Source organism: Atta cephalotes, assembly GCF_000143395.1.
Source record: "Atta cephalotes unplaced genomic scaffold scaffold00027, whole genome shotgun sequence".
Classification (NCBI taxonomy): Eukaryota; Metazoa; Arthropoda; class Insecta; order Hymenoptera; family Formicidae; genus Atta; species Atta cephalotes.
Window position 1 is genome coordinate 4,405,969 of NW_012130091.1, and position 15,024 is coordinate 4,420,992.

At 30.5% G+C, this 15,024-nt stretch overlaps 1 protein-coding gene across 1 annotated transcript in view; it reads left to right on the forward strand.

Annotated features, from left to right (window-relative positions):
* LOC105620622 (facilitated trehalose transporter Tret1-like) overlaps window positions 1-15,024 on the forward strand; it is a 120,833-nt gene that overhangs the window by 26,830 nt on the left and 78,979 nt on the right. The window contains exon 4 of the mRNA XM_012202112.1: window positions 5,439-5,628. Within this exon, the coding sequence (XP_012057502.1) occupies window positions 5,439-5,628 (190 nt within the window). The remainder of the gene's footprint in view (window positions 1-5,438; window positions 5,629-15,024) is intronic.

The following is a 15,024-nucleotide window of genomic DNA, read 5'->3' on the forward strand; positions in this document are numbered from 1 at the left end:
CAATTGTAGCCGATACCGATCGCCCGTAATGGAATCGCCAGGTTTCAGCAGCTCATAGTAAACAAGACCCTTTTGGTTCCATCAGATACAGAGCATGATCTTCGAACCATGAATGTTCAGCCGTAGTGTTGATGTTGAGGTCAATGGCAATAATTGACCGGGTTTAGCGTAGTATTTTTTCTTTTTTTATTCTTGTAGAATATCCACTTCTTATCTCCAGTCACAATCCGATACAAAAAACCTTTTCTCTGTTATCTTTGAATCAGCTGTTCGCAAATGAAAAATCGCCTTTCAACGTCTCTCGGTTTCAATTCATAAGGCATCCAATTTCCTTGTTTTTGAATCATTCCCATGGTTCTTAATCGTATAAAAATGGCCCCCAATGATTCTGCAAACTCCTCTTGCGTTTGAATCTGATCTTCTTCGAGTAATGCCTCTAATTCTTTGTCTTCGAATTTTTTTGTCCAGAGCGAGGCTTGTCTTCAATGCTGAAATCTTCATCCTTGAAACGTCGAAATCATTTCCTACATGATTTATTCAGTTGGAGCAGTGTCACCATAAACTTCGACAAGCATTCGATGGGCTTCAGCCGTACTTTTCTTTCAATTAAAGCAGAAAATCAAAACTTCCCGTAAATGCTGCTTGGTTAACATAAAATTCGACATTTCAAACACAGTAAAAATCAAGGTTTTTGTATGAAACTCAATGCGATATAAACTGAATATTATTAGCAGATGTTTAACCTTTCTGAAACCGCCAAAATCAGCTGTCACTATGAATCATTCACAACAGCCATCTGGAGCCATCTTTAGCGAAACGGACCAAACTAATTTGTACTCTCAATATCATATATGTAACACAATCACATGTAATATTAACATTATTTATCTTGCTAATAGTACCTTCTATTTTTTTTAAATTTACAGTACGAATCCACAAAACTCCATATTTCTCTATAATCTCGAATAATCTTTAACATATGGTACATGTCGTACATGTATCACTACCAAGCGACCTTTGATAAACAGCGAAGGAGAATAAACAATTGTGTCAGCGCGCAAGGAGTATGTGCGTATATTTATAATAGAATCGCGAAGTTTAAAAATCTGTTATGGATATTTAAATCTTGCGATTTTATTATATAGTTTTATAATAAATTGTTTCTCAACGATTTTGATAGCGAAACGTGTAAAGGTCTTATGCGAGATTATGTAGTTTTGAGGATTCACATTGTGTGTAAAAAAGAAACTATTATTCATGCATGCTAATAGTATTTGTGATAAATGATAATACTACATATGATAGTGTTACGCGTGTATAATTAATACATGTGATAGTGCAACGTTTCACAATACTACGTATAAAAATATAAGCAAAATATAATAGTGTAATTGTGAATATTATTTCCTTCTTTTTAGTATAATGTCTGTGTTTAATTAAATGTTTTGTATTAGAATATTTTACTCTCGAACTGTATATTTTATCATCTTCTTCAATATTTTTTTAGTAGAATAGACAATAGGGGAAAACCACTAAAAAAAACGTATCTGCAATATTATCTCAAAGATGAAAAAATATCTTAATTCTAATTATCGTACATTATTATCGTTTATATTTTTGCAAAAAATATATATAAAATAAATATATCTAAAAATATATATATCAAAAAATAAATATATCAAAAAATATATATATCAAAATTATGTTAAAAATAGAATTTTTTATATGTTTCTCCTAAAGGTACACTATCAGTGTATTTTTCACTTAGGGATACTCCTGAGATAGCGTTAACCGCGTGATCAGCGGCTTGACCGTCGAACGGCGAGCAATAGTGGGGGATAAACGTTGCTTCGAGAATCGACCCGAAATGAGCAACTAATTCCGATCACTGTTGTATAATGTTAATATAATATCAATGAACCAATTGTTATGTAATATGCAATGAATGCCGTTATTTTGCTGTTCGTTTTATTATAACGTATAAATAACAGAACAAATAGTTTCATAATCCGGTTGTATTATATATATATAAAGTATAATATAGTTATATAATTATAATAGAAATAGGTAACATCTGTTATATTATTTGTTACTTCGACGTAATATTGTATTTATGTTTGCTGTAAAATAACAAACAACGTTCAAATATAGGGTAGGATCGGATATTATGAGCACTTTAAGGAAACATTTTGATATATTTAACATACTGAAGAATAAAAAAATCTTATGCATACCATTTGGTAAATTTGTTGATATTTTATGTATCTCAGTATTAACATTGATTATTTTAATGCAAATGTTAAAATGGTGGTGAGTGTTCTTATTACTCATTCAATGCTCATATTACTCTTTGGATAGGTTAATATGAGCATAATAATATAAGCACAAGAAACTTTTTGTAAGAAATTATGTAGAAATGAAAGATTGAAATATACAGGGTGGAAATAATCGCCAAATATTTCATGAGCAGGTAGAGCGAACTAAACTGAGTAGAAAAGTAACCATTTTGTAAGTTTCCCCAATAGTTAACGAGATATTAATCCTTAAAAATAGCCGAACCGAGGGTAGCGGGGATAGCCTGGCAAGCGCGTCGTCCGAGCTATAGAGACTGCGGCGATGTGCGCGGCACGGGATGCTTGCCAGCCAATCCCCAACTCCCAAGACCCGCGCGTCAAGCGATCGGTAGGCATATACACTTCGCAGTAGTAGGCCGGGCGAGCGTATTTGGCTATCTTTAAGGATTAATATCTCATTAACTATGCGAGAAGCGGGGATGGCCTAGCAGGTGCATGCCGTTCGAGTTTAGTGGCTCACGACCGCTTCTCACTCCCCGCGCGCCAAGCTAACGATGGCGGATATTCGGCACTTTAGAAATATTAGGTGTACAACTTTGCTTCCGCCGTTTTTTTTCCGAAATTCGAAGCTTTATTGTAAAAAACTGGTTATACATTTATGACTCAAAGTATTGTCCATCACTGGCCATTACTTTCTCCCATCTTTCGGATAGCGTACGAATCCCACGTCGAAAAAATTGGTCATCTTTTGAGGCTATCCACGAATCGATCCAATTTTTTACTTCTTCATAAGACCGGAAGAATACGGCGGGTGGGGTAGGACATCCCATTTCCAAGTATGTCTTGACCACTTTCGCAACATGGAGTCGAGCATTGTCATGCTGCAAAATCACTTTATCGTGTCTCTCGTTGTATTGCGGCCGTTTGTCTTTCAATGCTCGGCTCAAACGCATCAATTGCGTTCGATACCGATCGCTTGTGATTGTTTCAGTCGGTTTTAACAGTTCATAATACACTACGCCGAGCTGGTCCCACCAAATACAGAGCATGACCTTGGAGCCGTGAATATTCGGTTTGGCGTCGATGTGGAAGCATGGCCGGGAACTCTCCATGATTTTCTGCACTTGGGATTATCGTAATGAACCCATTTTTCGTTCCCAGTCACAATGCGATGCAGAAATCCCTTCCGTCTTTGCCTTTCAAGCAGCTGTTCAGAAGCAAACAAACGCCGTTCAACATCTCTCGGCTTCAATTCGTTCAACGGCACCCAATTTCCTTACATGTTCTTCTGATTATTTCCCAATTTTCAGAAGATATTATTTCTAAAGTGCCAAATATCCATCATCGTTAGCTTGGCGCGCGGAAAATGGGAAACGGCCGCGAGCAACTAAACTCGAATGGCATGCCTGCCAGGCCATCCCTGCTCCTCGCAACCCAGTCGGCGCACTATGCGATCGGTGGGGACGGTAGGCTATTCTGCAGTAGTAGGCCGAGCGGGACGCACGTATTCGCCTATCTTTAAACATTAATTTCTTGTTAATTATTGCGTAAACTGCAAAATGACTTTTCGAGTCAGTTCGATTCATTTTATGATTATTTCATGATGGATGATGAAATATGTTAAACTCATCCTGTATATATATATATATATATGAAACATTTTATTAGAACAAATGCCAATCAAATGTTTGTTTAATAAAACCAAAAAATAATGTTACATTTATAAATATTTATTAAGTATTATCAAATGGTAACAATTTGATAATACTTATTAAATATTTATAAAAGTCACCTTTATTTTTGATTATATTAATCAAACATTAACATTTAATTGGCATTGTTTCATTATAATTATTGTCAAACTCTAAGGGGATTAACTATAGCTAAAAAAAATTTACACTGATTGTTAATTATGACAACACACTTTATTACAACACATTTTAGAATTACTATTGTTAATATTGTTATCCCATGTATTGCCACTTACTGCGCGCAATATTGTCAAGTATTGTTAATATATTGCAGAACAAAATATCTTATTTCAATGTAGATTGGAGACTTTACAAAATTAGAGGAAAAAACGTAAAAGGTAAAAAAATAACGTACTTGCCTTAATTTTTACCGTATCTACCTTTATTTAATATGATAAATATCCGAAGTACTTAAATTTTTTTAGATTAAATTTAGATCTTTGTAGCATATTGGAATATCGCGAAGACAGATACATTTTTCTACAATAGTTGGCACTACTAGTATTAACCGTTATAAAAATATAAAAAGTGCTCATATTATCTGCAGTACTCACAATATCCAATTCTATCCTATATAATATATTCATGTGATAATAACTCAAGTTATATACCTTAAAAACATTTTAAAATATTTGAAAGTAAATACACGTTATAATAAATGCGAATTTCGTATTGGCATATTATTATCATAATGTAACATCAAGTCATTGAATAAAAAATTCCATAGATAATCATTACAATTCGCCCTTTCATATCGGAGATATTAAGAAAGATCATTATTCTGATCATAATATCACTTTCTTTCTATTAATGCTATGATTTGAATTGTTTAAATATTTTTGTTCATTAATAAATTTTTAAATAAGCTACGTGCTTATCTTCTTGTCTTGATATATGTTGTTAAATGCCAATGTTTTGTAAACATTGTAGTTTTTTGGAGAGATTTGATTTTGGCGAGAAGCAACTTAATACTGAGTCTCATGAAGTAAACTGAAACATTAGTATTTATGACGATGTATTAAGACACAGAGAACTCTCAAATTGCGTAACTGTTTTGTTAAGATAATACTTATGAGAGCCTCAAAAGTATCAGTGATAAACTTTGTCTAAGTAAAAATAGCATTAACGTTAAATGTACCATAATATGCCAATTGTTATACGTAACATTAAATTTTTTAAAATATGAATATCTTTTCTCTGACTAATAATAATAGAGTGATTGATAAATCTTTATGTTAATTAAAGATTTATCAATCACCCTATTTTTTGTATATTCTACGTTAATCAAAATACATTATATACCAAATGTAAAATTTAATCGAGTCGGAGCTACCATAAATCATAAAATAGAATAGTTAACATAATTAATAATAATAACATACAAAGTTATTAGGTACAGTTTTATTTGTGCCATGACCTGCTTTGTGGTTGCTTTGGTAAATCTATTGCCCGAAAGTCCTTTTTATCATCTCACGAAGAATAACGAAATAAAAGCGAAGGATTCTTTAAAATGGTATCGTGGCCAAACTTATGATGATATTGAAATAAAGGAATTGAAATATCGTGTAAGCCATTTAGAAAAGGTAATATGCTATATTTTGTCATCAATAATTGTTGGGAAAATTAGAATATACAGGGTGTCCCAAAATTTTTGCCAAGCGCTCTTGTGTAGATAGAAATATGTACTCAATTTTACAGAAAAACTGTAGAACTTTAAGAATTTTTTTCAGAATTTTTTATCAACTTTACTGCATTTTCTTATTGACAACTATTTTTATTAGCATAAGAAAATACTGAAAAAATTTTGAAAATGTTCTCAGAATTTTATAAGAAAAAAATAAACAATTTTTGTCTCTCACTGTTTTTCTGTAAAGTTGATAGTATTTAAGTAAAAAATTATTGAAAACCAACTCAGCAATTTTTAGTAATTAATATCTTGTTAACTATTGCAACAATTATAAAATGGTACAGAACTTTTTGACTTAATTTAGTCCGCTCTATTTAGACAAGAGCGCTTGGCAAAAAATTTTGGGACTCTCTATATATACCTAATAATTAAAATTTCTATACAGCACCGAAAGTTTTCAGAAACATCTCAGAAACACGTATTTCAACTGAAAAGAGAAACATTTTATAAAAATTGCGAAATACGTCTGCAACATTTCTGAGACAGCTCTGAAATAACAAAGTGTCCGCTATTTTTATATATGAAATCTTATTGAAAAGTTGATAAAATGTCATAGAAAAAATTTGCAAATTTCTTTTTGAAATATTATCAAAATTTCAGCCATTTTTGGTATTATAAAAATGATATTTAGATATATATTTGATTAATACTTAAATAATATTTTAATTTATTATGTCGACATAATAAATTTGAATATTGTTTAAATATCAATTAAATATATATTTAAATATCGTTTCTGAACTTAAAATTTGTTGAAAGTTTTTGTTGTGATTTGTTTGCAGATTATAAAATTTAATGAAATAAACTTAAAGTATTTCTCAAAAATAGTAATTATATCGCCAACTATTTTGATTTATTAATATTACGTATTATCTGCATAAAAGTACTTATACATAATCATTACTAAAAAATCATACCTACAGTTTTCACACAATATCATTATTCATATACAAAATTTTTCGCAATTAAAATAGAACAAGTTATTCATATACAAAAGTTTTTTGCACTTAAAATAGAATAAGTCATAATAACATCAAAATAAACTGAATCGCGATTGATCAAAAAATGACTTTTGGTAAACATTTTGGGACCATTTTAATATGATGATTTTTTCTTCTGTATAAATATATTTTTCAATTTATTGCATATGATAGATTTTAGAAACATTTCTGAAAACATTTCGTATAACATATTGCAGAATCGTTTTAGAATTGTTGCATATGAGATGTGAAAGGTTGAAACATTTCTGAAAACTTTCCGCAATAATCGTGCTATATGGGTTGCTACAATATAGTTTATAATCTATGTTATATCGCAGTTATATTCAATAATGTTTGCTATATCCTAACAAACATTATTAAATATAACTGCGATATAACATAGATGCAATATAAAATCAACATATTTACAAATATGTTGTATAATAGTTACAAGGTGTAATAAATAAAAAAGGTGTGCTATTGCGCAAGAAGATAATTAATCAATGAGGAGGTGGAATAAGTGACTGACCATATTAGCCAATCAGCGTTTTTTCTGCGATACTTAAAATGATATAATTTAAGGAGGTTTGTCTATTAGTTGAAAATCAATTTAGAGTTTTCATTTTTTTATATGTGTAGATAACTGTATACAAATAATCTCACAATTTGAACAATATTGATCCTATAGTTTTCTTAATAATATTATTCTGAAATTAACAATTAACAATTTTAGGCATATCGCCTTATGGAAGACAGTCGTTTCGAAGTAGATAATTACTGATTTAATACATACTCAGCCAATCCAGAACTTTGAAAAACTAGCATTTGACAGATGAAATATCAACCATTCTCACATATAGCACAGAATTTGCAGTAATATCGCTGCAATAATACTCAATATTGTTGCAATGTTGCAGCATTGTTGCTGCAATTTTTGTGCTGTTGCGTACACAAAAGAAAAATCGGACTTTACCGTATGGATTTAAAACTTTATTGTCACAAAGTTTACTTTTACTTCGGATCGCATTAGTAATAACAGACTTGGCAATGCACAGCTGATACGAAGCCAATTTCATAATAATATAATCTAGAATCTATCTCGGCGTAAAGAAACAGATGAAAATAATACAAAATTTATATTGATTCTGAATTTCTCTCTTATCATTCGTTATAACCGATCATTACCCGTCGCATCGCAAAGTGCAACACAGTGCAATGTTACCAAATATATGTATAATTCGACCTCCCAAGTCATTGACAACCTCATACATTTGTTAATATTCTATAAAACATAATGTAATCTTCAAGAACTTATTATTAAAAAGAAATTTGGAGATAACGGCGCAATAGGAGTCGGACGCAGTAATTATTACGCGAATAATAGATATAATACAAAAAACTCTTTATTACAACGCACTTACATGTTTCGACTCATTTTTGAGCCCCCCTCTTCAGAGACATAAATCACTCTTATTAATACAATATATAGTAATGTATACGTAATAACTACCTAGTCTACTATGAGCTTTCTCCATTACACAAAATCTGGTATCATAATTAAACTCAAATGAATATTAAAAAGAAAAGAGAAGAACACTTTTTAGAATGTATCAGAGATAAAAAGACCCAGTTTGGGCTCCGGCTGAACAGCATTGAGACCTAGCTAGGATTGTAGAACATAAAAAAAGCATTAAAAAGTTCCATATGCACAACTTTGTAAAATAGAATCTCTTGAGTGCTACAGCTGTTCAAAGTTCGCTATTATGACCATGTATTATATAGGACTGATTTTATTCGATTCCTTGAATTATTCAGTATCTGAAATATCCCAGCAAATGAGAATGGATTAAAATGGATTAAAATATTTTTAATGTGTACTTTAAATCCATGAAAATGAATTGAATGGATTGAAATGGAGTGGATCCGAGATGACACTAGTTTAATATTCGAAAAAAAAATATTCATATTTAAGGATTACAAATTTTATTCCTAAGACATTTATAATAATTATACCTAAAATTAATTACTTCAAAGAATCAAAGTATCAAATTGGTATTAAAAAACGAATCCTTAATGAGATTCGTATCTGGGACTTCTGGATTATGAATTTTCTACATTATCCGCTATACTACTTCTTTAATTGATAAATGTGTTATTCATTCTCTATTTTTATTACAACCAGCTAAACTAGTAACGAAATTATAGATATAAATTATAGATAAAAATATCATCATTTAATAGATATAATAAAGTATAAACAATTTACATTATTATGAGACAACAGTGGGTAAGTGATGGATAATCTAATCTCGGTTGGCCGATGTCGTGTGCTGAATATTAGTCTTATGTTCGACTTGGTTTGCGAGTGTTCACATTGATCATTCATTTTACTTCTAATCAAAGAGAAACAAAAATTATTTTTATGTTACAACTTTTTTGAACTTAGTTGGATTAAAATGAAAAATTACTTACTTATAATTTTGAATAATTTAAGTAGTATTTATGGTCCATTTTGAAATAAAAACTTTTTTTATTCAATTAGATTAAAAAACTGCATTTCATATTCAGAATATTGAATTGAGCAGTATTCACATTGCAGAAATTGCTGATGTTATTTTTGAATTTAAAAAACTTCCTATTCACAATTCTGAATTGAATAGTATTCACGATGTGCACAGAAAATGCTAATATTTTTAAAGTGAAAGGCATAGAGATATGCTCTATGCAATTCCTATAAATGAATAAAAATGCATTCAGGATTGAAAAGGATTTATTTTAATATTCATGAATCCATATTTTTGAAAATCTGAATTTTAATCCATTTCAATCCATTCTCATTTATTGAAATGTTCAATCTTGATGAAGACAATTAAAATCTTTTTTGGTCCCCAAATGAATAGTTATAATGATATATAAATACAGGATGAGCCATTTAAAATTTGGAATTTAATTTGGCTCTAAAAAAAAAACGCATGAATATTTTTCAAAGTTTATGACTTTATTGGAAAGGTAGTACATTGCCATTAAACATGAAATACAATTTCATTCAAATGACTTCCACGGCTAGCTGCACAATACCCCATTCTATCAACCCAATTTTTCAGTACATTTTCCACTGTATGAGCGCGTATTTCATCGATAGCAACTTTGATTTCATGTTTTAATTCTTGAATCGTTTCTGGCTGGTTAGCGTAACATTCATTCTTGATGGTTCTCCATAAAAAATAGTCCAGCGGAGTGAAATCGCAGCTGCGAGGCGGCCAATTGATATCAGCATTTCGGCTGATTATGCGATTTTCGAAGACAGTGCGCAAAAGATCGATTGTAGCGTTGGCTGTGTGGCAAGGTGCGCCGTCCTATTTGAAATCAAATGTTGTCTGTGTCCTCCTCTTCAAATTTAGGAAGCAAGAATTCGTTTAGCATGGCGCGGTAGCGCTCGCCAGTGACTTGACAGTGACGGCAGTTCCTTGCTCATTTTCGAAGAAAAATGACCCAATGATGCCGCCGGACCAAAAACCACACCAAACAGTCACTCGTTGTGGATGCATCAGCTTCTCCATGACGATGTGCGGATTCTCTGATCCTCAAATACGACAATTCTGCTTGTTCACATAGCCACTGAAGTGAAAATGAGCTTTGTCAAAAAAGATGATTTTTCGGTAAAAATGCTCATCTTTAACCAAGCATTGTTCAGCCCATTGGGCGAACCGAAAACGCATCGGATGGTCATGCGGCTTCAATTCTTGCACTAATTGAATTTTGTAGCTTCATACCGAGGTCTTTATTCAAAATTCTTCTCAAAGAAGTGCGTGAAAAGTTCAAGTTTTGAGAACGATGGCGAATTGATGTTGATGGTTGTTCAAGCACACTCTGAGCAACAGCAGCAATGTTTTCGGTTGACCTTATTGGACGAGCACGTGAACGAGTTGCTTTATCCAATAAGAATCCAGTTTGCCGAATTCGCTTCACAAATTGATCCACAAACTGCGTTGAAAGCATTTCTTTTCTACCAAATTTTCCACGTAAATTTTTTACAGTTTGGGTTGAAGACTCACGACTTTAGAAGTAAGTTTTCGATATTTCCCAATTTTCAAGCGTATAGCGATCCATTTCGTAAATGTCAAACAAAAAACTAAATTTCTGATACGTCATAAATGTTATTACGCCTTTCAAATACTCAAAATAACTGGTAGTTGAAATTCCAAACGCTAGATGGCCCAACCTGTATATTAATCGCTAAAGAAGGGAGAGAGATACTCAAAGTATGAAACAAAAAGTTTTAATTGCCTAATTGAAATGTAGCCAATATGTGGATCTTATCTCTCTTCAGCTTTCTTATCGGAATTCTCTAACAGTAAAAAACATCATTAATAGTTCTTGCTGGCATACGGTATGAATCGCGACCAGGGATTTAGCTGGATTATTGAACTATATCAAATACATTTTAAATATTTTTTCAATGTCTTTGGTATAATCCGTTTTACTGCCCTGGATACAGAGAAATTGGATAAGACTAATAGTACATGGTCATAATAGCGAATTTTAGATAGTTCTAGCATTTAGGAAACCTCTCCTATAAAATTGGGCTTGTGGAATTTTTGATTCTCTTTTGATACCTTAAAATTTTAGGTACTCTCAAAGTTCATCGGGGGCTCAAATTCTCTTAAAACTGGGCATAGTCCTTTGGAAGGCTTCAATAAATTTAATTCACATTGAAAGTAAGGAAGCTCATCACAAACATAAAACACATATCGCAAACAATAAAGAATTATTTGGTCAAAAATTAGTTCTTGACTTGTTGGCCAGTCAGTGTCAAATTAAGTATACTACTTTTTACACTTATATTACTTTTTAAATTTAGTTGAAATTTTTGAAATTCTAAAATTAATTCGTTTTTTTTTAATTTAAAACGTAAAAAGAAATTTAGAAAACGATCGATAGTCAACATAAGAAGACTTCGTTACAATGCAAGGTTATGATACTTACCCATTTTATACATTAATAATATAGCACATAAATAGTAATCACAATTTATTACTAATATTGCATATGATAGAAATCGCTATAACGATAATTTATTTCAATCGTATTTTTAACTTCAAAATAATAAGCGAACCTCCTTAAATAAGGAAATGATAATTAATAACTTTATTTTTGTTGAAAATTACTATTATAACTTTTTATTATTAATAATTATTAATAATTAATTTAATAATTAATTAATTAAATTATAAATTCTCTCTAATTAATATTAAATTATTTATACATATGAAAAGCGTAAAGATAAATAAATAAAATATTTTATCATAATTTATAAAAAACATAAATAATAAATAAATTTGTAAATATTAATAATATTCAATTTATATATCTACTACTTTTGAAATTAATTTCTTTACTATAAGCTTTCACTTTGCCGCAATCATCATTGTCTTTTGAAAAAAACTTTATTTTTTTACTTTCCTATTTCACTACAATTTTTATGTTTCTTAACGTTGCATGCCACTATTTTTTACAAAAACATATTACAAGTGATATGTCAGTCTCTTTGCTTTTTTATTATTATTTTCTAATATGAAAGGCAACTCTTTCAATGCCATATATGCGCAAAATGGATCTAAATTTAATATACTTCACGAGTACACCTCTTCTTTATTACATCATAAGTATTGTAAGATTTTCTTTTCTAATTTTCTTGCTTAATTATGCTGTACATATATGTAATAAACAATATTCTCTGCTTAAAATTTTTTATAAAAACCTGTAAGAACATATAGAATTTGTATAGATATAATTTTCAATAGTTTCTATAATAGAACACGAGAATAACTGTAGAAATACTACAGTCAATAAGATTCTATAAGTATAAGTATAATTTTTTATTGTGTTTTACCTATTACTCTTATCAATTCTGTTGATATAACAAATAATTCGAGTCGATCATCGCATATCTTGAGATATTGAATTGATCGATACATTGCGAATTCGCCATAATTTTTTTTCTTGATTCATACGCTCGATACTTTCTGTTTTTTTACTCTATCTTATATTCATGATGTTATGTAAAATATGAGTTACTTCAAGTAAATCAGTTTTTAATATTTATTACTGTATTTTCCCATAACTGCGTAAAGACAACAAATTTTAATGTATTTCATATACCAACCTATAAATGTCTATGTTTTTCAAACTATGAAAGTTGACATGTTCTTTATGGGAAACAACTTAAGCCGTCGGCTGACCAATGTGTTTCAATAGATTTCTTTTATAAGTTTTTATGAAAGAATTTATTAGAGACTGTCAATATTTCTAGTTTATATCGTGCACTTGATACGGGTATTAACTAGTAACTTTCTATTGAATATCTTAATTTCGGCGATACATGTAAAATATATAAACATATATATAATATCACAGATTAGAATTTTCCAATGATTTTGATTGGGGGAATATAAAAATTTTGGATAAAGAAGAAAATTTGTATAAAAGATTAACATCTGAAATGATTTTTATTAAGAAACAAAAAAATATCTCAATATAAAAAAGGACATAAAGTTTTTTAATCCAATATATTCAAATTTATTTACGGAGAATTGCTGCTTCTCTCTCTAAGATTTTGTTCAAAGCAGTCGAGATCGTTAGATTGTTGTTGTTATATGATCTCGAGTATGCGATCTGATGTCATCATACAGGTTATTCCAAGTATTTATCATGTAAGTTTAGAATCAACGAGACATGGTATTCTATTTGTAATAATAGGAATTAAATATAAAATAATTTTTGATTAATAAGTTAACTTGGCAATTAATATGAATGAGTTCTTGGATACATAAAGACATAGATAGAAACAATTACAAATAAACCAGCATTAATCCGTTGATATAATTTAAAATTTGATGTCCATATTATTTACGACGAATACTTTTCAAGTATTAAACATTTGTATGATAATGATCAAAATCGACGATCAAAACGTCTACAATTTATGTTAATTAATAAATTTATCACATATGACTAATCAGTTGGCTCTTATAGGCATCTTTATTTGATATACATGATATGAGTATTTAATTAGAGCATGCATTACGCAAAGCGTATGCTGATTGTCGCAATACCTTTCCGCTTACTTTATTATACGATGTTTCTATTTAATTACGCTTCGAGACACATTTCGTTGGAGCTATCGCATCTTTTTATGCTATATTTAGTCGGAGTTTTATTTTTTGACATGTTAATGCATGTACACTTCAAATTATAATATAAGCTTGCGTAGGTAGCTGCACATTGTAAATCCAGATGTATTATTTTTCCATGTATAATGACGCATTTGACTAAGGTTTTTTTTCACATGTTCCTTGTCGTTTAACAAGTTTAATTGTACACCATTAAAAACATTCTTCTCTCTCATTAAGTTCATAATCTTTTCACTGAAAAGATTATTTATGTATATGTTAATGAGATGTTTAAGTTTGTAGTAATTGAAAACTTAAATGTATTGAAAAATACTAATGTATTGAAAATTGAGTTTTAGTTTATTTTCATTAAATTTAATGCCCATTACCCAATGTTCATTACATTAAACAAAATCTGTAACTTACAAGGAAAGGAACTCCCTCTCCGATTTTAATGAGCAATATGTTATTCTTCAGACAAAAAATAAGCGACACGTATTTTTTTATATGTGCCCATACGCACTTTTAAAGGGTGAAACACTCCTTAGAAACACTCCTTGATTTTTCTCTTTTGTAACGAATATCATTGGAAAAATCGATGTTTCTCTTTCGAAGCGAATATCACAGGAATTGTAAGAGATAGAAAAAATTTTTCAGAAAATAGAATGGCGTCGTATAATAAAACAAGCGGAAAGGTATCTCGACGATCAGCATACGCTTTGCGTAATGCTCTAATTAATTATATCGCTTAACATATCTATAATTGTTAAAACATATTTAATCGTGCTAAATAACGTGATTTATAATGATAAGAAAAACTTTAGCTAAAATAACATTTTTGGATAGTATAGGTGCGATGCGGCGAAACACATAGAACCGCCGTGCCAGGCTGTGCTAGGCAACGAGCGCTACTTCTCTCTCCTTGCGTCGCTGCTGCCGCCGCTCGAGTGTGGGCCGTCCTATGAATTCGCACGGCGCGGCTTAACCGCATATTGGCTTAGACGTTTCCTTTCCTAATTCGAAAACTATAGCGAGTATCTCAAAATAGTATAAAAATTTTTGTTTCCTTTGATCCATTCTCCGCCCCTAATGTGTTCCGAATCATCTTAAGAGATCCTGTATATATATATATATATATAT